Source organism: Aythya fuligula, chromosome 15 (assembly GCF_009819795.1).
Source record: "Aythya fuligula isolate bAytFul2 chromosome 15, bAytFul2.pri, whole genome shotgun sequence".
In the NCBI taxonomy this organism is placed as follows: Eukaryota; Metazoa; Chordata; class Aves; order Anseriformes; family Anatidae; genus Aythya; species Aythya fuligula.
In genome coordinates this window covers 17,165,932-17,193,505 of record NC_045573.1, presented here as the reverse complement: position 1 = coordinate 17,193,505, position 27,574 = coordinate 17,165,932, and the positions used below count along the sequence as shown (strand labels likewise).

Here is a 27,574-nt window from a genome sequence, read left to right as displayed (position 1 = left end):
AATAACAATAATAACAATAATGTTACAATGGTGATAATAGGAAAATAATAATAATATGTACAAACAAGTGATGCACAATGCAATTGCTCACCACCCGCTGACCGATGCCCAGCCTAACCCCGAGCAGTCCGGCCCCCTTCCCCCGGCTAGCCACCCCTATATATTGTTTAGCATGACGTCAGATGGTATGGAATACCCCTTTGGCTAGTTTGGGTCACCTGTCCTGGGTCTGTCCCCTCCCAGCTCTTACTGCACCCCCAGCCTGCCTGTTGGCAGGACAGAGCAAAAGTCTGAGGTGTCCTTGGCTTGGTATAAGCACTGCTCTGCAACAATTAAAACATCGGGGTGTTATCAGCACTCTTCTCATCCTAAGCCAAAACACAGCATTCCACCAACTAACAAAAAAGAAACACAGACTTTCTTAGGTGTTGTGGGGTTTTGGAGAATGCACATCCCAAATTACAGTCTGATTGTAAACCCGCTCTACCAAGTAACCCGTAAGAAGAATGAGTTTGAATGGGGCCCTGAACAACGACAAGCGTTTGAACAAATCAAGCAGGAAATAGTCCATGCAGTAGCCCTTGGGCCAGTTCGAACAGGACCAGATGTAAAGAATGTGCTCTACACTGCAGCCGGGGAGAACGGCCCCACCTGGAGCCTCTGGCAGAAAGAACCTGGGGAAACTCGAGGTCGGCCCCTGGGGTTTTGGAGCTGGGGATACAGAGGATCTGAGGCCCGCTATACTCCAACTGAAAAGGAGATATTGGCAGCATATGAAGGAGTTCGATCTGCTTCGGAGGTGGTCGGTACTGAAGCGCAGCTCCTCCTAGCACCCCGATTGCCAGTACTAGGCTGGATGTTCAAGGGAAGAGTCTCTTCTACGCATCATGCAACTGATGCTACGTGGAGCAAGTGGGTTGCACTCATTACTCAACGGGCTCGAATAGGAAACCCCAGTCGCCCAGGAATATTGGAAGTGATTATGGACTGGCCAGAAGGCAAATACTTTGGGATGTCATCCGAGGAGGAGGTGGGTCGTGCTGAAGAAGCCCCACTGTACAACCAGTTACCAGAGAATGAAAAGAAATATGCCCTGTTCACTGATGGGTCCTGTCGTATTGTGGGGAAGCATCGGAGATGGAAGGCTGCTGTATGGAGCCCTACACGACGAGTTGCAGAAGCTGCTGAGGGAGAAGGTGAATCGAGTCAGTTTGCAGAAGTGAAAGCCATTCAGCTGGCTTTAGACATTGCTGAACGAGAAAAATGGCCAGTTCTCTATCTCTACACCGATTCATGGATGGTAGCAAATGCCCTGTGGGGATGGTTACAGCAATGGAAGCAAAACAACTGGCAGCGTAGGGGCAAACCCATCTGGGCTGCTGCTTTGTGGCAAGACATTGCTGCTCGGGTAGAGAACCTGGCTGTGAAAGTACGTCACGTAGATGCTCATGTGCCCAAGAATCGGGCTACTGAAGAACATCAAAACAACCAGCAGGTGGATCAGGCTGCTAAGATTGAAGTAGCTCAGGTGGACCTGGATTGGCAGCATAAAGGTGAATTATTTATAGCCCGATGGGCCCATGACACCTCAGGCCATCAAGGTAGAGATGCAACATACAGATGGGCTCGTGATCGAGGGGTGGACCTGACCATGGACGCTATAGCACAGGTTATTCATGACTGTGAAACGTGTGCTGCAATCAAGCAAGCCAAACGGTCAAAGCCTCTTTGGTATGGAGGACAATGGCTGAAATATAAATATGGAGAGGCCTGGCAGATTGATTACATCACACTCCCTCAAACTCGCAGTGGCAAGCGCCACGTACTTACAATGGTGGAAGCAACCACCGGATGGCTGGAAACATATCCTGTACCTCATGCCACCGCCCGGAACACTATCCTGGGCCTTGAAAAGCAAGTCCTATGGCGACATGGTACCCCAGAAAGAATAGAGTCAGACAATGGAACTCATTTCCGAAACAACCTTATAGACACTTGGGCCAAAGAACATGGTATTGAGTGGGTGTATCACATCCCCTATCATGCACCAGCCTCCGGGAAAGTTGAACGATACAACGGACTGTTAAAGACTACATTGAAAGCAATGGGCGCTGGAACATTCAAAAATTGGGATACGCATTTGGCAAAGGCCACCTGGTTAGTCAATACTAGGGGATCTGCCAACCGAGCTGGACCTGCCCAATCAAACCTGTTACGTACTGTAGATGGGGATAAAGTTCCTGTAGTGCATGTAAGAAATATGCTGGGTAAAACAGTCTGGGCTACTCCTGCCTCAGGAAAAGGCAAACCTATTCGTGGAATTGTTTTCGCTCAGGGACCTGGATACACTTGGTGGGTGATGCAAAAGAACGGAGAGGTCCGGTGTGTACCTCAAGGAGATTTAATACTGGGTGAGAATAGCCCATGAACTGAATTGTACCATGTTAATTACTATATAATACTGTATGTTATCACTACTATGACTACTATAGGTGACTAATTAGAATGTATGGAAAAGAGTGTAACCTGAGCATGACATAAATGGTATGGAATAAGGGGTGGATAGATGTCCTGGTTTCAGTTAAAACAGAATTAATTTTCTTCCTAGTAGCTGGTGGAATGCTGTGTTTTGGCTTAGGATGAGAAGAGTGCTGATAACACCCCGATGTTTTAATTGTTGCAGAGCAGTGCTTATACCAAGCCAAGGACACCTCAGACTTTTGCTCTGTCCTGCCAACAGGCAGGCTGGGGGTGCAGTAAGAGCTGGGAGGGGACAGACCCAGGACAGTTTGAGACATAATGTCAATGTCATGATGTCAGCAACTGAGTGGTTACAAAAAATCTTCAAATATTGTGAGACACCAAGAAAAGTTCAAAAGTTAAAAGTGATTAGTGTATACCACTTTTGTTTCACTTAGCTAAAAATCAATTTAAATAATAAATCTATTCTGTTTTTAATATATTTATTTAATTAATTATTTACTTCTAAAGAAAAAGTGAAAGAACCTGCAAATGTGGCAGAGTAAACATCTAAGCATAGCCTTTGCTTCTCTTAAATAAAATCAGCCTAAATCATTGGATTGTATTCATTCTGTTCTTAATGTAAACCATCTGTTTCCAATTGCCTAAAATTGGAAATATTTTAATTTTTTATTAGAGTATAAAATAAACACAGGCCTAAACTCTTATATGTAAAGCCTGTTGCTAGGATTTGCATTTCTAGTATAGCTTGTGAGGAGAAAAAAATAAATTGTAATTCATAATACATTTTTCCCCGAAGTTTTATAGCATATCTGCACTCAGCAGTGCAAAGCTATTGATTGTTGTTAGGTTGGATATATGCTGACTAGCTGGAAAATAAGCTCAGGTATCAGAAACAGCATTTTAACAGCAATATTGTAGTCTTTAAAATGTGTCTAGGCCTTAGGCAGTCATTGGAGATGATTGTTGAGCTGAACTTCATGGTTCTGCTATTATACCAGTACTGGTGCTGATCTTCACTAACTTTGGTCAGTACCTTTAGGCTGCAGAACACACTGCCAAACCTTTTTACATTAATTAGATATGTACTTGACTTTTGTTCGCTACTGTCATAGCGTTTTCATTTTCATCATGTAATTCACTCATTAAGTCATCTAGCAAATATAAACTCACTACTCTTAAATGCAGGTTCATTAAAGGTGTGCTTTCCTTTGGATTCCTAGGATAAATCAACAAGTATTTGTGTATGAAAACAGATGAATCTCACTTCAGTATTTTTTGAGGGGGGGAGGGGGGGGGAAGAAATATTGAAGCCAGCTCTCGATTTCTATTATTAAAATTTATATGCTTACTTTTGAGTTATTTGAACAGATAACTTTGATTTAACTTGAACAGGAGAGGCAAAAAGCCTTCATCATGAATGCAGGATGGGGCAAAAAGTTGAAGAGAAGATAAGTGCACATGACTTGTACAAACTGGATGTTGGCCATGAATTTCATTGTATGCAGACTCCAACCTATAATCACAAGGTAGAGGTACTGACCAAAGCACTTGTTTATATGTGTGCTGAGTAAATTTGTGTCACTCATATACTGAGGGGCTTAAACAGAGCAATGTCCAAGATGTCATTTTTGGATCAGTCTTCTTCTTCTCATCTTTTGTTTCTCTTTTCTTTCTGTATAGACACAGGCATCTAGTGATGTTGCTAATTTGTGCAATCCACTGTTGTTGCTAATTTGTGCAATCCACTGCAGCTGTAAGTGATGGAACTGTTCAATGATGTCATTTTTAATGTATAAATTCACAGACCTTCTGCAGAATGTTTGCTATGGAAGTTTTTGTTTTATGTAAAATGACAGTATTAATAAGTTTGTGGTTTATCTAATTTTTCAGTACTTGTAACTAAAAGTCAGAAACTTTGCTTATTAGACATCCTATGTCTTCAAAATAACCTCATTTTTTATTAGTTTTCTAGTGCAGATCTGGATTTATTCTTATGAATTTAAGTGTGTGCCTCTTTAAATTCTTTTCATTTGCAGACTGTACAGAGACAAAGGTTAACGTAAAGGGAAATTACCATTAATGCTGGATATTCACTGCAGAATAGAGAGCTGGATGGCAAATAAGCTTCTGAAGTAAAGGGAAATTTTGTATCCTTTCAGCTTTGCTTTTCATACAAGTTGAAAGCCCAGGAGTGTTAAGATTTCCCATGTAGCAGGGTCTTGCCAGACTCTGCATCTGCACAGTGAATCCATGCAGGGCAGTCCATTGGGAGTGCAGTTGCCTTAGCTTTTGAGAATAGCAATTTGACAAGCAGTGAATTGACAACAATTTTTGGGCTTTGTAGTCTGAATTGACATATTTTGATGAAACTTGATTTTTGCTTTGGAAAATTTGCAACCCTTTCTTCTTTAGCCTTGCTTGCTACTTGGGAATATTTCTACAGCCAGTTAACAACAGTAACTAAATGAGAAAGCATGGTTTACAGGAAAAAGACAGATTTTCATTCTTCAGGTTCACCTGAAACATGATGTGAGTGCATTTTGGCTTTCCTCCCAGATGGAAGTGAACTATGGGAAACACTGGAACAAAATAAACAATAAGAAGAAACTACTGATCATCCAAACATTTAAGAATAGTTCCAGTTTTTTACTAGTCAAGTATTTCATGGAGGTAATCATGATTGTTGAAGAGTAAAACCTTCATTTCTAATATTTAACAGATGATCTTCTTTCAAAGCGCATTCTATGGGCTACCAAATGAAAGAAAATAATCATTTATATTGGCAAATCCTGTGATGTTTTATTTGTAGGAAGTTCTTACAGAAGCTATTCAAGTAAATTTTTGTGTTGTTTCTTAAAGTAGCAGATCTCCTCTGTTATTGTATTAGAATAGATGATAGTTTTCTGAGGAAGGTTGTCATTATTCTATTCCCATAGAGAGCACCTGTAAGCATAGATTTTATCTGTGATCACAACATAGGCTTACATAGGATTATGGACATTATTGTTTTTAACCACGTAAGTGATCCAAAATTTAGTGGAAAATATCATTTTTGAATCCCTAGTAGATAAAATAAATGCATATTAAAGAAATTTCAATCTGTAATTCATCAGCATTCATGAAAATCTGTAAAATGAATGGCAAATGTCAAGAGCAGAGGCAGTAACTGACCTTTCTGTTACTGTATGTGTGTGTTAGCTTAGATAGCTCTGAAGGTAGGATCCTGTTTTTATTTAAATTTGCTTCACTTGTTTTCCAGTTTAGTGTGCAAGCCATGGAAAAGCAGATGAATTACAGAACCCAACTGCAGCACTCGCGCAGCTCTCAGGGTTATTTGCAGAACAGCACCAACTTTAAGGTGCAGTATGATGACTGCATGCCATTTTTGGCTGGACCGCAATGGAAAGATGTATCCAGAAATGGCCTGAAGAAGTGGGAAGGTGAAGTACCACAAACGATTTCCAGTCTGTGCTTAGAAAAGCATGCATGCAATGTTACAGCTGGGATTTTATGAGGTCGTCACATATGGGTGTAACAGAGTCTTTGAAATATTGGTTGAACAAGGCAGACACTGGAGGTTATCTTGACAAGCTTTCTGCTCAAAGCAGGACTGTTTTTAACAGCATATCACATCTGCTGTGGCTTTGTCTAGCTCACTTTCCAAAATCTCCACCTTTCCCCAGCCTAGCTGACTTAACCTCTTCCAGCAGTTCCTGAGACTCTCAATGTGCAATTTGTGGCCATTGTTCTTGTATTGTATGCCTGTGTTGAAGGGTTTGTGTTTCTCATTTTTGCCATTTGACTTCAAGTTAGCCGTAGGCAGCTATCAGATCTGCCCCACCCCTTTGCCAGTCTAAACAAGCCCAGTTGCCTCCCTTTTTGTCACAGGTCTTGTCTCTAGGCATTTTATCATCAGAACAGCCCTCTGTTCTGTCCTGTCTGATTTCTCACTGTCTGCCTGGCTCTCGGTGGTCCAAAGCTAGGTTCAGTGTTGTAGGCAGGGCTTCTCTGGAGCTTTGCAGAGGGGAATAACTCTGTTTGATAACCATGCTCCTAATGTAGACTTGTATTATCCTAGTAGCTTTTGACTGAGATAACTGACCAAGATGTGAGACGTTTTATTCATTTATTTTTTATTATCAACTTGCTTTAGAAATAGTGATCAGATTTGTAAATACATTAGAAAGTGGGACACTGAGATGAATACTAATGGTATATCTTAAGCTGTAAATTAAACACCTGTGTATGCATATGGATGTATTTTTAAAATCACATTTCTTTTTGGCCTTTGATTCATAAAGTACAGCAGGGAATAGGCCTTTATTATTATAAGCTATATTTTACATTTTTGGACTTCTTTCTCAAATAGAGATTAAATTACCTGTAGCATGCCAAGAATCAATTTTCTGATATTTAGTGCTTAAAATTGATTGAATGACACTACTATTTTATGCTTCAGTGGATTACATGCTATTCAAATCAGGGCAATGATCAGCTCAGTGAGTAGATATGCTATTGAGATGCATTTTTTGAAGCTAGTATATACTCTGTGTGCCAAAACTTGGATCCTTATTACTGCGAAACAACTAGCTTGATACAGTGGATTAATTATTAACTGTTGTGCTTTTCTGCTTGTTAAAGTGAAATGAAATAAGGTCAAATTAATTCTGGTCTTAAACCTGGAGATTACTTTGTGAGTGACTGTTATAAACGTGCATTTCTGAACTATATTGCAGTGGGTAAATGGCATAATTTGATAAATAACCAGTGAAATTTCAAAAGTGAGTTTTCAGCACCTTGTCAGATACAAACATTCTGAGCTGTCTGGAAACTAGTTTCCAAAATAGCCTACCAATCTTGTTCAAAATGTATGTATTGCAGGATTTAATTACTATGTTGGCTTGTGTTGAAACAACTTTGATAAAAGCCATTATTGTAATTGTGTGAATAATAGCTACAGAATTACAGTTCAAGTAAAGATTCTACATATTGTTGCAGGTCATGCAGTAGAACACTTTTCTGGAGTAATTTAAGTACCAAGTTCCATAAATTTCCATTCTTGTAAACGGTGCTGTGTGTTAAACTATGTAGTATGTTACATTAGTGCAGGACATTCATTTAACTATGTAGCATCCAGAGATTTTGACAACTCTGAAGCCAATAGTAGCATTCAGTCTCATTCCAGAAACCCAGCTTCTTGTCAGCTTTGTTGCAGAATTAGAAGCCAGGTAGCTTGAAATCTCACATTTCTGCCACCTTTAATTTATATATTCCTTCCAGGAGAATTAAGTATGGACACCCCATGGCTATATCTGCATGCAGCTCACAAAATACATCAGCCTCAGCATTATGTTTATTTATTGACTATGGAACTGACAACTGGCAAAGTTCTCTCCATTAAGAATCTTGTAGTGGAACTATCCTGTAAAGATCAAGGCAATGAAAAGGAGGGGAAATTTCACATTTACACACCAGCAACCATATACCTGCAGGTAAGTAACATGATGTTTCCTATAGTGTAAAGCTTTGATGATGCAGCTTTGTGATGGGTACCTAACTGAACTGTCATCATACTGGAATAACACTGGCTCAGCTTGTTATATGAAGTAGCTTGTTTGAGAAACTAATCCACTATGTGCCAATTTATAAAAGAGCATCTAGAAAAGCCGATGTTCATCTGTTTCTTATGCTGGAATGACATGCTATTCTTTCTCTGGGGGCAGGCAAATCAAAACAGCCAGGGTTTCTCTGCTGTCTTTGAAAATGTTAGGGCCACTATCTCTGCCTCTATTTGGAATGGAAGTCCATTTATTCCTGCACAAAGCCCAAATATTTCATGTCAGAATTCTACCTAGGAGTGTACAAACAACCGTAACTATTTTTAAGTTCTCTCTCCTCTCCTTTACTCCAAGAAAATGAAAGGTTATTTCTTTTGTTGTGACTCAGAGTGAATTCAGTCTCCCATAATTCTGTGTGAGAATTTTCTCTAGTAAGTTCTCAATCTTCAGTCTTTTTCATAGGAATTCTTCCACTTTCTGTGAAAGGATTAGATATCCCTTGGGTGGAATCAGTCTGCCCTGAATCTATGGATTCTAAGCTTCTTCGTAACTTATTTTCAACTCTGCCGTGCAATGGAGATTTTAAAACCAATTTCATCACCAGCTGATTAACAAATATGGTTAACCTTTGTCACCATGCAAGGTGTAGATTTGCCTTGGGGAAGCTTCATTATTTCCATTGAGGTGGTCCTTATCTGTCTCTGTCTCTGTGAAAAGAGAGTCTAGAGTTTTTGCCTTTCTTCCAGATATTCACAGTGGATTCTAAATCTTTAGTTTGGTTTATCCTTAAGGTTTTCCTTTATTTTGAACTGCAGCTTTCCCTTGTTAGATCACTGATGGTTTAGGCACAGTGAAGAAGATAGTGAGAAACATTCTTCAATGAGAAAGGAAAAAAAGTGTTCATCAACTATTTTCTTTCCAACTACTTAGCTTTCTGTCTCTCCCTTGCTTGTGGGGATAAAATAATTTTTGAGATCTTTATGGAAATTCAGATTATTTGGATAATGGAAAAGCTGATGCACTATTTCTAATAGTTATTGTAATGAGCTTCTCCAAGACAATGCATTCTTTTCAGCTCTGGCCTGTGATGCTGGCACAATAGGATTTTCTGTCTCAACTTAGCCTGACTAGTATGTTCCCCTTTATTTTTAGGCCTCCACATTTAATCGTCTTGAGAGAAACGTTCTGCACAGCTATACTGAAATGGTATCTTTGTGGAATCAGCTTGTGAAGAATGAGATTCATTTGGAGAATAATGAAAAAGACAAATTTCTTTGCTTTAAGATAAAGAGCAAAAAACAGGATTTTAACTTCACAGCCATCTATCAGAATCTGCCAATGGTAAGACAAAAAAGTACAAACGTACAAAGGTAATTTCTCTGACCCAGTGCTGTGTTTTTCAGGTCTGCCACTTTCCCCAAATATGTCTTTGCTTTGTGTTGAAGATTAAACACTTCCAGTGCTCCTTCTTTTTCATCCGTTTTGACAACCTGCAATGTAAATCTATATTTAAAAACAAAACCAACCAGCCATACCCCACCCTCCAATGTCATCCCCCACAACAGTTTTGAGTCCTATGCACCTATCTGGGATGCCAATCACAGACAGAAGGGCAGGGAGGAGAGAGCAAAAAGATATAATATGACTAGAAATAGAGCTATAGATGTGATTGCCTACATTCTTACATTTTGATACAAATGGCAGGTATGGAAGATTATACTGTCATAGGGAATCAGCATATTTTGCCTATGAGTGTGCATAGTAACAGCCTTGGGTTATATGTCATTCAAGCCTCTGCATCCTTTCCAATTTATGATAATGCTTAAAATCATGTTTGCTTTGCTTGGTTCCTACAACATGGGAAACGTATGCAATAGCTTGTCTCCAAAGAGGAGTAATACATTAGTAAGGATGTTTGTCGTCTGACACACAGAGTGGTTTACTATTAATGTCACTTTTATTCTTATGTGAATTGCGATCAGGATTTAAAGTGGTACAGAAAGGGGATGTTCTGTGAAATGATAGTCTCACTGCAGCCTATTAAGCTGTGTGGTTTCTGTTTTGGTGTTCCTGAATATGAATACAGTGAATCTAATGCAATTATCCTTTTCTCTCCTGGTGTCATGATTTGACTGCAGCCTATGAAGACAAACTTCTCTGTGAAGGCTGTATGGACAGATTACAATAGTCTGCCTAAAATTCTTCAGTTTGGAAGTCAGATAGAAGAACTGAAGAAGGAGAAGATGCTCGATCAAAAACGTGGAACAGGTGGAACAGTTTATTTCAGGTTCAGTAGTTTCATTCCTATCTCCGAAGAAAATTTTGGCCTACACTTAATGTGTATCTTGATGCCCTTGGGAAAAAGTTCTGGGCTTTACATGATGAATGTGTCACATGCACAAAGCCTTAAGTCTTTCCCATCTGTCTCTGCACTTTCTTGAGCACACTGCCTCCATGGGCTAGTTATTTGCATCCACTTAGCTTTCACACCCTTTCTTGAAGTGGTAGAGAATAAAGTCATCAAGGGAAACAGGCAGTTTGTGCTGACAGTGTGTTTGTTGGCAAATTTATTAGACTTAGAGCCTTCTTTAATGAAAATGTCAGAATTCACGGTGTCCAAATGTCCAAGGGGTGAGAAGATCCAAAATCTAGATCTGATCCCCTGTGCCATTCAGATATGGTAGGAATAATAGAAGCATTCTAAAACCAAATATTTCCCTCTTAAGACACATAACAAATAGTCTTATTTATGTTTTAGAAAGTATTTCAATTTGGTGGTGAGAATGATTGCACTGCATCTAGACATTGGCTGTTTCCAAAGTTTCTCTTATTTTCGAACTCATTATCGAAACACAGATTGAAGCCTCTGGTAAAAATGTATTGTCAAACCTCAGAAATCTGTATCATCGCTAGAGATATCTCAGCTTTCTTAAGGCATAGTAGGGTCAATCGAAGTGCACAGGCTCCCTTAGGAACCGCTGTGCATCTTGGAAATAACTTCATATATGTATATACGTATATAAATAAAAAATGAGAAATGTCTTTTCAGTGACAGAAAAAGTATAGAAATGAAAAATGAGAAGGTATACCAGACATCCAGAATGTATAAAGGCAGTCCAATATCTGATTATAAAAGTTAATGCATTTTTCCAAGACTTCCAACTAAGTAAATGGTGAGAAATATTTAAGAAAGTCCATAAAATGTTGCACTAAAGTAGTAAATTGAACTATATATTGGCTGAACATCTGTTGCATAGAATTCTTGGCATGCAGTTATTGTTTCTACAGAAAGCATGAAGAGTGTTTGATAGTGGATACGTTGAAAGCTGCCCTAAGCTTTTGGACACTGGACCTGTTTGAAATGAAGTCTTGACCATGCAGATTTATAAAACATATGTACTAGTACGCATGTCAGAATTTTAGCGCATCCTCTCACCTGGTCTTCCAAGCCTTTCCTGAATCCAGGCTGGAAATTCTATCAGAAATTCTGGTAAATGGGTATAGTTTGTATGAAGTTGTAATTACACTCGAAGAATGTTTCAGAGGTCCTGGCTGCATGTGTTTTGCTTCTGTATCTGACAGACTGATGGCATCTGCAACTGAAGATTTGGGAATTCTAGTTGAATTTTGCATGATTTCTCACTGTGGCTGTCCATTAAGGTCTTATATGGTTTGTTCATTCCTTGTTGTCCACCAGGCATCCTTTTAAACTGCCGATTTTGCAGACCTTTTTTCTGCAGGAGACATTTACTGTTGACAAACAGCAAAAGCACTACTTTTTGGAAACAAAAGTTTTGATAAATGGTCTGGAGGAATCAATTCAAACTCTCATACTTGGCTACCAACCTGAAACCCCCTATGTGAGTTATATAAGATTTTTTCTTCTTCTGGTATGCTGGAAAAAGCCAGCAAGTAAGTTATTTAATGTACATATCTTAATATCTTATGTGCCTTCTATTTTCTCTTTTTCTTTTTTTTTTTTTTTTTTTTCTAGATTTGTGCTGGCTTAGCTCATCCTTATAACTACAGCTTGTTCCCCAGAGATGTTGAAATATGCATTTTAACTCGTAGTCACCAACCTGTGAGTAAAATTACCATTAAATTTCATTTAGAAAGAGAGATTGATCACCTCTCTCTATAGATTACCAGTTTATTGTCCGTTTAGACCAAATTTGCTATAGGTCTCTAGTCACTCACCAAGTAAATGCTGTATGCAAAAAATTCATAGCACAATGATGTGCTTTGTGGCTGACTAATACAGTGTTTCATATAATAATATATAATGGTTTGTATGGTAATATATAATAATCCCTAATATAATCTTTCAGAATGAATTTTAAGTATAAATATCATTATAATTAAAAAGTGCAGGGAAAGAAGGGATTCTAGTCCATATCTAGGTGTATCTGTTGATCTTTCTTAACAAATGCTTTTTTTTTCTTTTTCCTATTTTTTGCTCATTTTTCATTCTGTGCAACAATGTAATAGCTTTAAACTGCAATGATTTCTCTCATCTTTCATAATAAGTAGGGTTAATACCTGATATTAATACAATACTAATACAATTCACTTATTCACATTCTTAACACATAGGTGAAGCACGAGGTTGAGACTACCTTGAAAGTCAACAAGCAAGATGTTCTCAGCTTTCTGGGAAGATACCAGGACAAATCCAGTGACATAGACTTCAGATATGTGAATATGATGCACTCATTCCAGGTATTGATGCTGAAACTGGCCTTCCTCCTTTCCAAAGAACAATGTTGGTTCTCCATGTTGGTTTTATTTATGGCACTTTAATTTTCATGTCTTGGTGGCTCTTTTACTGCATTGTCTTTAGAATTTTAATTGTTTTATGCGTGTAAGAATCCTAGTTCAATAAAGGTCAGGCTCTGACAAATGCTCCTTGGTGTGTAACAGCTGATCATTAAATTATAATCCCTGTCAAATATGTCTTGTAAGAAACACAACGAGTATGTGTTTTCATGTGTTTTTTGATGCGTTTGATTTATTTTTCTGTGCCTTTGGGTAAAATTGATGGAAAAAAAATTATATACACATTAGCTTATACTCATCCTCCACTTCATGCTAAAACTTTAGATGGCAAATCTCTTGAAGCAGTTGCAGTAATTATGCATTTTACTTTGTCAAATAGCTTGAGTATCCACAAGCAATGGGCCTAAGTGGGGAGCTATTTTCTAGGCAGACCAATCCAGAACATTTTGACTACAGGGTGAACATAAAAGCGATCATCAACAAGACTGTGTCTTCACAGGTCAGTTCCCTATTTACTACAGTCTCCTTGCATGAACTTTCAGGCAAACAAATTATTCAATTTAATTTTTTAATCCCTCTGACTGAAGTATTTTAATGGGTTCATGAGACTATCAAACCTTGTTTCTGCCTACAGTCTTATTTCTCAGAATGGTGTTTTAGTATGATTTCATTATGTTGTTGGTGTTTTTTATATGAGATTCTTAATGACCTGTTCTCGATTTTCTCTATGCATAGGCCCAAGCAGCACTGAAGAGTTGTGATGAAAACAAGCTCAATGGCTCTCTTTACCTTCATTTTAATGGAGGGGATGTGCTGATGCTGGAAGTTGATATGAACAAAGAAAATAGGAAGAATGCTAGAGGTGTTGAACTGAGGGCTTTTCTCCACCAAGCAATCCTTACAAGCCCTGAATCAGTACAGCTCCAGCTCATGTGCAAAATGTTTCCATCGAGGTAGAAGAATCACAATCTTGGTTAATAGAGGAGCTGAACTGTGTTCTGTGGTAAATATCTAAATGTAACTATCTTCATATAGCTGCAGTGTAAGCCACTGCCATTTCATGCAGTAGTCCTGTTAGTGAAACACTCTTTTTTTAAAGAATTGGTAAAGGAAAAAATTCAATCTATACAGTTTTCAGTCACTGACCAATGAAATGAATATTACTTTGCTGACACGTAGTTCAATTCTATCCAACAAGTAGATTTTTGTTAAAGTTTTATTTGTTATCAGTCTTTTAAGAGGGTTCAACCTTTTGGGAAGGCTCTCTAACACTCTGCAAATAGGATTGTCTCACCTTAAGGTATACTGTGTAGTATACTTGATTCCAGAAAGTCAGATATTTCAGTGGACAGCTTGAAAGAAATTTGCAAATTGTGTCTGTTTTGTACTTGAAACACTGAAAACTGAGCTTCTTGTTTTTCCAGATTTCCCTAAAAAGTTGTGCTATGTTTCTCCAACACTGTTCAGCTCAGGGCTAAGATGCAAAGAAACGATTGTTGGTTCATTTACCAACCCCAGATGTTAGTGGCTGTTATGGTTTAACCCAGCCGGCAGCTAAGTACCGCACATCCGTTGGTCACCCTTCCCCCTCCCTCTCTGGGATGGGGGAGAGAAACAGGAAAGTAAAACCTATGAGTTGAGATGAAGACAGTTTATTAAGACAGGAAAATAATAATAACAGTAATAATAATAGTACTACTAATAAAGTGTATGAAACAAGTGATGAACAATGCAATTGCTCACCACCCGCTGATCGATGTCCAGCCTATCCCTGAGCAACCGGCCCCCCCACCCCAGCCAGCCAGCCCTATATATTGTTTAGCGTGATGCCAGATGGTATAGAATACCCCTTTGGCCACTTTGGGTCAGCTGTCCTGGGTCTGTCCCCTCCCAGCTCCTACTGCGCCCGCAGCCTGCCCGCTGGCAGGACAGAGCAAGAAGCTGAGGAGTCCTTGGCTTAGTGTAAGCACTGCTCTGCAACAATTAAAACGTCAGTGCGTTTTTAACACTTCTCTCATCCTAATCCAAAACATAGCACCCTACCAGCTACTAGGAGGAAAATTAACTCTATCCTAGCTGAAACCAGGACACAGGACAGTGGCATTTCAAATTATTGTTAATGCCGAATTCTCAATGATGAGCTTTATAATTCTGTTTCTAAATCGGCATTGAAGGGAGATTTCATGTTGTGGCAGAGATTAATTTATTTCCAACTCTATCTAATTCTGTCCAACTCTATCTACTCCTTCAATCTGACAATCTTTGAGACTCTATTGAGTATTTTTTTAATACCAAATTAAACATCTGGTAAATATCATGTACTATTCCAAATATCATGTACTATTCCAATGCATCTGACTCACTGATTCACAACACTGGAGCAAATTGCCCAGAAAGTCTGCAGAGTCTCCTTTGTTGGATATATTTAAAACCTGACCTTACACAGACCAGAGCACCCCACTCTTGTCAATCCTGCTTTGAACAGGGTAGGGGTGATGATCATGAAATAAGCATTATAATGGGACCTTACTGGCAGTTTTATCTCCGTCTTTTTAGACTTCTGATATCTTCTGTGATAAAATTTAATGAGAATGGGCTTCATGTGGGAGCCCATTTCATGGGAGCCAGACAGCAGAAAGTTGGTTTTGTCTTGTCCCTAAATGGAAGAGTCCAACACACGTTTTCTGGATTCAAGACTATACCTTATCTCCTTTCTCTGAATGGATTACTAAAGCACAAAAACAACATTCACGATGGTGTGTTCTTACTTTGTGTTTTGCTGCAGCTATCCAAGACAACTTCTTAAAATATTTCTTACTGAACTGCATTTGATGCAGAGAGTATTTAACAATCAAAATGAACTATTGGTCGTTGAGTTGAAACTACTTCTGAGTGAATTCACATAGATGCAGTTGCATTTTTTTTTGTTTTATAATTTTCATATTTTTGTTAATTGAAGGAAGTGGGAGGCATCCTTCCTATGCAGTCCTTCTGAATCACAGAGGGAGACAGACTTGGGACCCTTACTCTTCCGAATGGTTCATGGATGCAATAGGGCACTGCAGAGTTCCAGAGGGATTGTCTAGCTTGGAGGCACACGAGTAGCCTTTGTGATAGGTCACAGTCCCTGTGTAAGTTTTCCCTCAGAGAGCACTGCAGTGTAGTCTGTGGCCTAAAGGGTCAAGGAATTGATGAATAAAAAGAAATGGTTGTCAGAAGTACCATTATGTAATTTGTTTTAAACACAGACACTTCTATTAGTAGATAAACTCTCTCTCAAGAATAAACTGATTTGCTACCTGGATTCGGGTAAATTATCTATTAAATGAATTTTCATTGATTATACTTCCTTCTGATATTAAATAAATGGTTAAGATGTTGCTCGTCAAATCCTGGTTACTTCTGTCCCAAAGGGCACCTCTCTCCATTAATCATTTCTGTTCATTACAGGTAACATCAATTTGATGATCAACAATGCACTGTATGGATTCCATCTCGGGAGCAGAAATGTGTTTGGGAATGTCACCATACGCAATGTCATTTTCACTATGTTTCAGAATGGCAGTCAGGCAATCCCAGTGGAAGCAAAACTGAAAGGACACCTGGAGCTGAGTAAAGAGATGAAAAGAGGTCTAGTTAGCTTCCACATGGATGAGAAGGCCCTTTTTGTAGATTTTTCCAAAGTCATAAGTCATGGACACAATAGAGTCTCTGGGACTTTCACACATAATATCAGCTCTTTAAACAATGCAGGTATGAAGAAATCTCTGACTTGATGGTGTGATGTAACAAGATGTGAAGGTGGGCTTGTCTAAATGTATGCAGATCTGTAGAAGTAGATGAGATTCATTTGTTCACACCAGAATAAAGTTTGATTCACTCTTGATTTAGCAACATTCTTTTTCATGTTAAGAATATACAATAATATGTGTAAAAGAATGCATTTGAACTGCTTCAGAGTAAATTATTTCTCATTTGTACATCTGTATACCTGCATGCTGATCCATTCCTCTAAGCATATTTTTACGCCTGCTTTGGCTCGGGCCACAGTTGAAACACCGAATGCCATTGAATAAATCACCCAGTAAACTGTTTCAAGTGTTGTTTAATAAATCATTTATTAAAAAAAAAAATATCGTTTACTTCTATAGTGCATGCCACATTTTAATTTAATAATCCTTTTTTAAAATATGATTTTTATATGGTAGGTAATGTCCTTTCTTACTGTAAATATCAGAAAGCGCAGCTAACTGGAGGATAGCACTTGACAAATCTGTTTCTTTTTATGAAAACTGTTAACTTTCTTAATACAGTTTTTCAGTACAACGACAACCCAGCATTGTTGATTTTGTTTCCTTCCCTGTCATCTGATTGCCCTCAGATGGCGTTCTCACCATGATATATGAACACGGAACAGGAAATCACACCATTACTGTAGTCCTGCAGAGTGGCAGTGAAAATTTCCACTGTACTTGGAGGTCACAGGCTGTCCACAGAACCTCCTAAATCCCATCTGTCTGTGAGCTTAAAGCACAACGTCACAAAGATAAAGAAATATGGGATCCCTTTTATTGTGGAAGCTGCTGGCTATTATGAGGTAAGAAAAGTTCAGCCTATTATTATTTAATTTCTGGCAGAACCATTTCTAATAACTGGAGTTTATTCCTGTGCACATTATTCGAAACACATCTGCATTTTTGAGATGTACTAAGTTAATATGCGAAACAAAGGTGCCTGTATGGTTTCTTGTCATACAGCGTACCTGTTGCCTGACGTTTTGGATCTGAATATAGACTAAAAGAGATTTTACATTCACGTCTGATTTCAGTGTAGTGCCTTGCTACTACAAGGAGTATTGTACAACAGGAGTATTGTCCAATTTGATTTTTCCCCTAAAACTGGGAAGAGAACAGGGAGGCATTAATGTATGTAGCCGTCAAGAATGTCAACAAACCTAGCAGTGCATTGTGTCCTGTAATGGGATTTATCTAATACTGTTGTAATCCTTTGGATGTTGCTGAAGAGAGGAAGAGTGCTTAGCATTTCTTTCCATTTGGAAATTTCTATCCACAGGAGCATCACAGATCATATTTCATGGTACAGTGTTGCTTGTCTACTCTTTTGTCTATCTGCATTTCTGCTATAAATCTGTGAACTATCTGTGAAATTATAGCTCTTTTGTATCTCAGATTATCCTTCCATAAAATAAAAAAAATAAAAAAGTTCAAATATTTTTCTTGTTCTTATGTATGCTGAAAAGCTCAAGTCACTACTAAAGTTTGTGGAGAGTTCAGCCACTGTGGTACAATGAGCCACAGAGTTGTGCAGAGGAAGAATTCTATACCAATGCCCCTGGCCCTGCTAACCAGTAATTTCACTGGTTTCATCAGGTATGCCTTAGGACTCAAATCTTCCTCTGTACTCAATGCTCTCAGTATGTTTTAAAGCCTGAAGGCATCATTGGCACACAGCATTCAAAAGGTGTAGTATGACAGGAAAATCTCTCTTTGAAATGAAACCGTGTTCAAGAATTTGTACTAGTATTTTGCCGGTGCTGCTGCCCTGACACAGGCTATCATGTTTAAGCATCATGAAACAGACTCTGCCTTTGCCAATTGTTGCTGGGATGTTATTTGTTTCTTCCCATGATTTGGTTCCTTTTGTGCTTAGAATTTCACCACAGATTGCTGCATTGATAACAACCACCATAGAGACAGAACAGCTCAAAATTGAAATAGAGATGAAAACCACTGGCAGTGCCATGGAAATTTCTCTTTCACTTCATCACGATGTGGGAGGACTGATTAACATCGTTCCATGTATACTACAGGCAAGCAGACATCCTGCTATGTGGTGTATTTGATCTAGCTTTCTGTTGTGTGTCAACTATTTGAATTTGTATCATGAGAACAAGCTAGCAGGTCAGAAGAGAGGGTGAATTTTGTCAAACAAAGCCACCACAGAAAGCTTAAGAGTTGTTTGAAAACATGCCTTTTGCTGCTAAGTAAAATGTGGTGGATGACAAAAGTATTAATGTAATGAAATCAGAATGGGCATATATCCAAAAGGGTGCTTGCCCAAGGCCAGTTATATGCAGCCCCATCTTGATAAAGCAGAGTTTTCAGGTGGATCACTTGACTGTTTGTGGGTGTGGTGGTGCTGTCAGAATGTCAGGTGCTGTCAGGTGGTGATGGCAGAATGAATAATAATAGCAGTAGTTTTCACACAGCCAACAGCGCTTCCCAAGGAACTCACTTTCTACATTTGGAACACTGAACATCTATTTGTGACAGTGCTACTTCCCATGCTGCAGATAAGAAATACCACGATCTCCTGCTAAAATTGAAAATCAGAGTACTAAAAAATAGTTCAGTCTAGCCAGTAGTGGTTTCCTATTGCTTGAAGATATATTTCTGTCTTTATCTATACTGATAATATTTTGGTATGATAATGTAAAACTAAAGGTGTGGTTTTTCCTTAGATCCACTAAATTGTTTCTTTTTGGAGATTTAAAAACTTTAATCTTAAAGCTATGCTTTAACATATTCATGCTTTTTATTCTGAAAGCTGCCTTTTTCCTCATTCCTTTGTATTTTAGATCTCTCTGCTTTTCTCCATGCTCTGAATGTGCTTTGTTGATATGCCAACAGGTTACTTGCAGCGGAGAATCTAACAAACAGGTTTCTGGCCTTTGCAATGGAGAGATTGCATTTCACCATTTTGAGGTACTGGATTCATTCATAAACCGCGGTCAACTACATCTTCTTGCAACTACCAGTAAAGGAATCTAAATGCTGGAAGGTGTCAGAGATGTAGAACTGTAGCTGGAAGTTTGACACACACATTAAGATATTCTTAGTTCCTTAATATTGACAGGTTCATACAGATCAGATTACTTGTCCATCAAAAACTGAGTAAGTCCATGGGGAGGTTTGCACTCAGTTTCATGCACTCTTGCGGAATGCAGCATATTTGTTTTTACTCTGTTGTTGAGCAGCCAAGCTGAAATGAAAGGAACAAGGGAGAATAGGAGACACAAGCTGAGGATTTCATAGTTTACTTCTTACTCTTTCTGCTCTTTCTTACTAATAATTTGTTTGTGAAAGTCCCTATGATACTTGAACTGTTACAAAAAGATACACTTTATAATCTGACATTTTCTTAAGAATGTGTTAAAAATGTCTCCTGTGACTGATGTTATATAAGATTGTTTGTCTCTATAAAGATAGTAATCATAGTGATGGAGATTGCCATGTTTCTTCTAATGGCAAAAAAAGACAAATGCATTTCAATTCTGCCCTCATGTAACATGGGTCCCATCTACATAGCACTACTCATTCCTGCTGAGGTCTGGGGGAATAGAACACATTCTCACATTGCTAAAGCTGTATTTGTTTATAGTAAAAACAGAAGTAATTATAACAAAAACAATAGTAGATGATTTTTCTCATACTAATAATTGTTTGAACAGGCTTCTTTTCTTTTCTTTTCTTTTCTTTTCTTTTCTTTTCTTTTCTTTTCTTTTCTTTTCTTTTCTTTTCTTTTCTTTTCTTTTCTTTTCTTTTCTTTTCTTTTCTTTTCTTTTCTTTTCTTTTCTTTTCTTTTCTTTTCTTTTCTTTTCTTTCTGTTATTGTTATTGTTATTGTGGAACTCTAACTAAAGGTTTTTGGCCTTTTCTCCATTTGTTTAGGTACTTATGAATATGTAGGGTGAGTACCAGTATGTTGGCAGGGTAGTGGGGAAATAGTTCTCTTTTAGTAACATGTACCTTTTAAAAAAATATATGACCTAACAGGAAAACAAATTTGACAACATTTTTTTTGGTAATTTTTCAGAATCCAACAAGGGTTTCACTGAATGGGTCGATGATTACCAGCGACTTTAGTGTCATCATCTTTGGACGCATTTCCTTTAATGACATGTTTGCCTGCCTGCAACTTCATGCCAGCAGTAACATCCAGCCTCATTTGGAAATTGACTTCTAGCATTCCTTGCCTCAGCTTCAATCTCTGGGTATTTCCAAAGAGAATCAAATGAAAGTGTCAGCTATCAGAAGTGACAAATATAAGGGGATGCTTGATGTCATCTTCGGGCCTTGCAGTTTCAAAGCTGATGGAGAAGTGAGCCTGACAAACAATGAAACAGAAATAGAATGGATACTTACTTTTACAAACAAGTGTGTCAGCCTAGAGGTAAGCATCAATTGTTTTCTGTATGGTGTTATAACCGCTCTATTTCAAACCATCAGGAATTACAGAGAACTCTCTCCTGATACAGGAGTATCTTTAATGACAGTTTTGGTCATTAAAGTAGTTCTGGTACAGCACTGAGTGTGAGTGCTTGCAGAGGGAGTGTATTTAAAGTTGAGAATTTAGGGTAGTACAATGGCAGATGTTATTGCTGTTGCAATAAAATAGTTGCTTAATTGTAGCTTTTTAATTAAAATAAACTCTTGTTTTGAAATCTAATGAAAATCCTGTACTTAAAATTCTGGAGGCTTTCTTTGGGGTTATGAACTTTTCCTTCTACAGTATTTCTTAAGAGGATGTTTTAGCTTTTTATTTATTCATTTATTTTTTCCATTCTGTTTATTTTGGGGGTAATTTCTGATTTCTCTGTGAAAACAGCTGTCTTGTATGGTCCTTTCCAAAAGCATATTGGTTCAGAAAGAAGAAATGCTTTCTGATTAATTAGTAGGACAGTTTTTTAAATTTATTTGCTTTAAATAGTGTCATCTTTTCTGTTGCAGAGAATGGGACTGCCACATGCTGTAGCCTTTGGGGGCTCATTTCAACAGAACACCTGCAATATTGACTTGTTGATGAACCTCCAGTATGATGGCAAAACAGTTGATGTGCAGATGGATACTTCCTGCAAAAACAAATATGCCTTCCAAGGGATGCTCAGGCATTCAGTTCCCTGGATGAGTCAACTTGGGCTGCCTTTTGAAAACTCTGTCCTGTTCTCTGCTTCTACAGTGTCCACCACTGGGGGCATTTTGTTGCTGCAGGCTGGCAAATGCAAACTTAAGGCTAGAGGAGATCTCTGTACACAGAATAAAGCTGAATGGACACGGGAAACAGAATGTCAGCTTCTGCAGGTATCTCTTGAAGGCTTTTAATGAGAGACTTGGGATCAAATGAGGGCCACATAGAGATTTAGCTAAAACAACAGTGAATGTTGGAAAACTACTCTAAAGACATATCTGTCTTACTGCATTAGGCAAAAAGGCATCTAAGGGATCCTGTTGTTTGTAGCTGTTCTCTGTAAGCTAAGATTATTTCAGTGTCTTTATTGCTTGTTGTCCTGGCAGGCTGAACAGCAATTTTAGTTTGAACCATTTGTCAGAGAAATGTTTCTCTATTCTATCTTTTTTTATCATAGTAGAAGTTGTGAAATTTCCTTGGTTTTCATATCCAGCATCACTGACTGAATTAAGAAGAAAGACTATTGTGAGATTCAGGGTTATTTCCAGATGTTCATAGGCATTTATGTTTTGCTTTTAGCTCATCAGTTTTAACTTTCTCAGCTGCAAAGTAGCAAGATTAAAATAAAAATGATGGGAATGTGTTTATCATTGTATTTTCATAGTCATGAAGAGGGAATGTAAACCACTTAAAATATTAAAAACAGTAGAGTTTTCAGTATCTTTGCAAATATTTCAGAAAAATGAGATGAAACGTTTCATTTGGGATGTTACATAGGACAAACCTGAAGCTTTAGAATCAAAAAATAAAACAAAATCTTGGAATGCCAGATGCAAGAATATATTTTAGGCCTATCATTTTGTGGGTGTTAATGTGTTCTGAAAATTGAGATTGGTCTGGTCTGAATGAAGCAGAGGAATGTCAATAAACCTTGCTACTCTGAAGAAAGTGGCATTTTGCATTTTTGTATTTGTGTAAAATTTCATATCAAGAAAGAATTTGTACATTTTGCAGGGCAGTCCAAAAATCTTCCCTCAGACTTTATTCAGGCCAAATAGTCACCTTATCATTGGGAGTGAGAAAAGCAGGAGTGCAGGGATTGCAGGCTTTGTCTCTGATTTTGTAGCATAAGATCTCCTTCCTTTTGTGCTGTAGGGAAAAGAAAAATTAATCAAAATTGACTCATCTCAATGTGTATGTATAATCAAGGGGATTTTTTTTTGTTTTGTTTTGTTTTGTTTTTATCTTGGTAGGATCTTAGTATTCCAACTCAGTCATGGCTTACAGGATCTGTTCAGAAAGACAAGTGCCAAGCAGAACTTCTCTGTGTCCTTGAGACAGAAGGCAAGACTGCCCATCTTGAAGTAAGAGCAGAGTGCAGACCAAAGATCACACTGGAAATTCAGTTCAGGCATGATCTCCCTCAACTGAAAGATGTCCCAAGGGAAAATAAGCTGTCCATAACTTCACGAAAACAGTTAAACTATCAGATCAGCTTGGGAGTGAAATCAGGTTCTTGTGACATTCAATAGAATGGGGACTTCCTCACTGAAAAGAAGCTTCAGTGGAAAATGTCTATAGAAAATAAATGCCAAACAATTCAGGTATAGGAAGGAATTTTTTGTATTACTCTTTATTTTATGCTGCTAAACCAGAATCTTTGCACCTACTAAAGTAAAAAGAAAACAGTCTAATGATTTCAGTGGTAGCAAAAACCAAACCAAAACAAAAACAAATCAAAACAAAAACCATTCTCTTAATGTAACATTTTACTTTTGGAACCAATCATTCACAGTAGAATGCCTTTAAAAGGTTTAAGCCAAATTTTACAGGAAACAGTGCCTATGGTCAATGAACTTGCTTGTACTATCTGTGGTGTATTTTTCTAAAAGGATGGCTGAGAAATCTGCTTGATTTTAATCTTGAGAGAATGAGTATTCAAAGTTGTCCTTGGTTTCATCTGTGATTGTAATTTCACAGCAGTTTGACAACAAATCTCTATAGTAGTTTAAAAATATATCAAGTAAACTGGGAAACAAAATGAAAATATGATTTAAATGAATAATCTTAATGTCATAAAATTTTCATTCAGCTTTACAGGAAATTGAATTTGTTAGCAAACTGATGTGTAATGTATGAAAAACATTGTGTAGGACACACAGAGTGGAAAAAAAACCACAGCATTAAACAGCAGTTGCAATTTCCTGGGAGACCTTGATTGAGGAATATTTGAGGGGAATTTTGGTTGAAAACCAACAATGACATTTTGAACAAGCTGTTTTGGACTGCCCTGGTGAGGCATTTTCTGTGGTAATTCTTGAAAAGCTGACCATACAGTTACCCCTGAGCTGAATCTTATCATTTAGAGTGCCTGACTAGCACTGCCACGTCACACCTTCTGCTTCGTTAATGAGATTAAACTTCTGAGTGTGGTGAGAATCTCGCTATAGGCTCTAAACAGCAACAGTAGTATAAGAAAGTAGTAGTTTCTTTGTTGAAAATATTTATCTGGTAGACATATGTAATGAAAACTGGAGATCTGTGGAATGACTTCATATCACACATTTGAAATGTTGTCCATCCTTTGCAATACAGTCTCACTGCTGTACAAAACAAAGGAAGGTAAACCCCATCCTGGGGATAATCCACCTGGCAGGCATCAGACATACTGGGAGTCCTCATCTCAGAAGGAGTTAAAGTGCTGGTGCCTGGAAGGTGCTAAGAGAGCTGGGCAGTGAGGCAAGTTTCAAAGCTCCCTAGGTGAAGAAAGGCTCTGCTGTGACCTTTCTCAGCAAGTTAGTGTGGCATGCTGAGCACATTCTACCTTTTGATGGAGGTGTGAAAAAGTGGCACTTCTTCCCTCAGTTCTTACTTATTAGTTTGTTTTCTCAGACTAGACTGTTGTAGGAAGGTGGAGGGGGAGAAATTCTGCAGCAGGATTTCCTGAAGTAGCAGTTTTAAGTGTAGCTAGATAGAGCACTGAATCTTCAGACTGAAAATTCATATTGCTGTTTGAAATAATTGCATTGTTGTACTAGGCCTCTCACAGACCCCACCAGTTAGTGCTGCACAGCCAGGAAATGGAAGGGGCAGAATTGTGTGTGGGGAAAGTTTTAGTGAGAGGTTAACACAGAATGAGCCGTGGATTGAATATGCACATCAGGGAAAAATGGAACATATAAAGATGAGATTTACCTGCCCTCTCCTGAAAACAAAGCTGTCGTAATCAACCTATGTAAACTGTATGGTTTCACTGGATTTATGGATGCTTTTTGTCCTTTGAGCAATGCATAGGAAATCAATTGACACTTCACTCAGGTAGGAAGATCTGTCAGGTTGTCCTGTATCCTATTTATGGTAACTCTTATCGAAAATATGTCTAACATCTTCAGAAGAAAAAAGAAAAAAGTGGATGGGTATACTACCTGATGTGCTAGATTTAGAGCTAGGTGCTATTATGATTACTTAAAAGGAATAAAAACTCTCAGGTGCATAACACCTGTGGGTAAGCATAAAAGGGGTGAATTCTGGTGTTTTGTTTAGTGTGTATTTTTTTTTTTAATTATTATTTCTTTGTTCATTTTACTTCTACAGGATCTTGGAGCACCAGTAAAAATTGATGGTTCGGGCTATATTTTAATGGATAAAATGAACCTAGATTCACAGACCTTCATCATTGTTGATGAAAGTAAATTACAAGTACTCCTTATACTAAACATCACTGATGTAAGTGTCCTGCAGACTATTAGATTGTATGTGCAAAGTACTGGATGACATGCTCTAAACTATTTTATTGGGAACAAATAGACAAGCTTTAGTAACAAATGCCAGAATAAAAATTAAATCTTCGGAAATTTGACACCTGTAATATACAGTAAAATACATAGGATAATATGATACAGGCTGTGACACTTTCTGAAACATTTCCTTATTATGTTCTTTGTCTGCATATATTTCTTTATATTATACTATTTGGTATTCATTGTATTGTGCATCAAATACGATACAACATGCAAACACACAGGTGCCGATCACACTCCAGATATACAACAGGTCCTCCCAGTATTAACATTACTCATTCATAATGGAAATACACAGCAATGCACAAGAAAAAAAAAAAAAAGGCTGTGATTTATAGAGCGATCACTGTGATTCACAGTGCAAAATTAAAAGGCAATGATTAAATGATGCACTGCTGTTTGTTTCTTCAGTAAGACAACACAAGAAAGGCTGTGAATCTCTTGCTTTCTTGTTGACAATTGTTTGGCTTCTCTTGTCACCAGTGCAGGAGAGAGGAGTACATGCAGAGAGAAGTACATGAAATTCCTTTTGATCATTCTCTTGCTTGCCATAACTGGTAATTCCGGGGTATTTTGTGCTGTAGAGAAACAAATTGCTAGTGGAAGTTTTTGACATGAGAGGGAGGCATTTGCACTTTTTGTCTTGTAATTGAAAACTGTTTTTTATACTGTCTGTCAGGCTTTTTTTTCTATTCCCTCTCTCCTCCCCCCCACCCCCCCATCCCCAACCAGTGTAAATTCCTTAATTTCAGTGCAATTAGCTTTAATTAGTGCTGAGTGTAGGACAGACAAATATGCTAAATTCCTGTTTTGAACTATATATGGCAGCAAGCTTTGGAATCTACACATATTTTTCTATATATGTTGTGAAATTTTAACTGGAAAGACAAGAGCTGGATGTTGTGCTAACCCATAACATTCAAAAAGCTGCTGACATTGGAATTCCTATGAGGATGTTAGTTGATATAATATCAGAAAAAAATAGTTACTTCTATAGAGGACTGACTTACTTCTGTGTGAACAACAAGTGAGTATCTTCTCCGTGTTAGGAAGCTGTGAAATAGAGGTTAGCATGAGCTGATTGGTATGGTAGAAATTGCTTTTCCACTTGAAATAGCTGTGCTTGAGACTCTCCTAGGAATACTCTCCAGGGGCTGGTTCAGTTTTAAAGGTCTTACATGAAGCCACCGTCTTTCAACCACTCCTGTGACATCTGTTTTAGCAATAAATTTGACTTCAGCAGTGATCCATGATTCCCATTTGTAAACTGTATGTCCTGCTTTCAGTTTGGCTAGAGTTAATTTTCTTCATAGTAGCTGGTATGGTGCTGTGTTTTGGATTTTGGATGGAAGTAATGTTGATAACACGTGGCTGGTTTAGCTGTTACTGAGCAGTGCTAACACAGAGCCACTCTGCTTCTTGTACTGCCCTACCAGCAAGGAGGCTGGGGGTCCACAACGAGCTGGGAGGGGACCCAGCCAGGACAGGTGACCCAAACTGGCCAAGGGATGTCTCACACCATGTGGCCTCATGCTCAGCAGTAACACGGGGGGACTTGGCCAGGGGATTGCCACTGCTCGCAGACAGGCTGGGCATTGTTTGTCTGGTGGTGAGCAATTGCATTGTGCATCACTTAATTTTTAATATATATATAAATATATATAAATATATATATATATTAATATATATATATATTCAGTCTTATTAAACTGTTCTTATGTCAATCCGCAAGTTCTTGTGCTTTCACCTTGTTCAATTCTACCCCCATCCCACTGGGGGGAAGTGACCAAACAGCTGCGTGGTGCTTAGCTGCCTGCCAACTTAAACCACAGCACCATGTCAAACCTTTATTTTCATGCATCAGCACTAGGTGCCTCATACTCCCTATTGCAGTACAATGAAGTGACATAAAAAAATTAGACAATTTATCACCTTACATTTTTGTAATTTTACTCTAATGTGTAATTAGTAGAATAATTAGAAATAATCAGGGCAGTGTCAATATCAAAGGTGCACCACAGTTAACTTT

General features: G+C 38.2%; 1 protein-coding gene across 1 annotated transcript in view; it reads left to right on the top strand.

Annotated features, from left to right (window-relative positions):
* Positions 1 to 27,574, top strand: part of LOC116495373 — a 91,282-nt gene that overhangs the window by 39,414 nt on the left and 24,294 nt on the right. Inside the window, 18 exon segments of the mRNA XM_032197794.1 lie at positions 3,877 to 4,010; positions 5,041 to 5,154; positions 5,744 to 5,924; positions 7,765 to 7,976; positions 9,195 to 9,311; positions 10,181 to 10,329; positions 11,740 to 11,902; positions 12,037 to 12,123; positions 12,636 to 12,761; positions 13,198 to 13,317; positions 13,554 to 13,771; positions 15,375 to 15,574; positions 16,269 to 16,571; positions 18,079 to 18,208; positions 18,489 to 18,648; positions 21,568 to 21,918; positions 22,999 to 23,109; positions 25,340 to 25,471. Coding sequence (XP_032053685.1) covers positions 3,877 to 4,010; positions 5,041 to 5,154; positions 5,744 to 5,924; positions 7,765 to 7,976; positions 9,195 to 9,311; positions 10,181 to 10,329; positions 11,740 to 11,902; positions 12,037 to 12,123; positions 12,636 to 12,761; positions 13,198 to 13,317; positions 13,554 to 13,771; positions 15,375 to 15,574; positions 16,269 to 16,571; positions 18,079 to 18,208; positions 18,489 to 18,648; positions 21,568 to 21,918; positions 22,999 to 23,109; positions 25,340 to 25,471 — 3,008 coding nt within the window.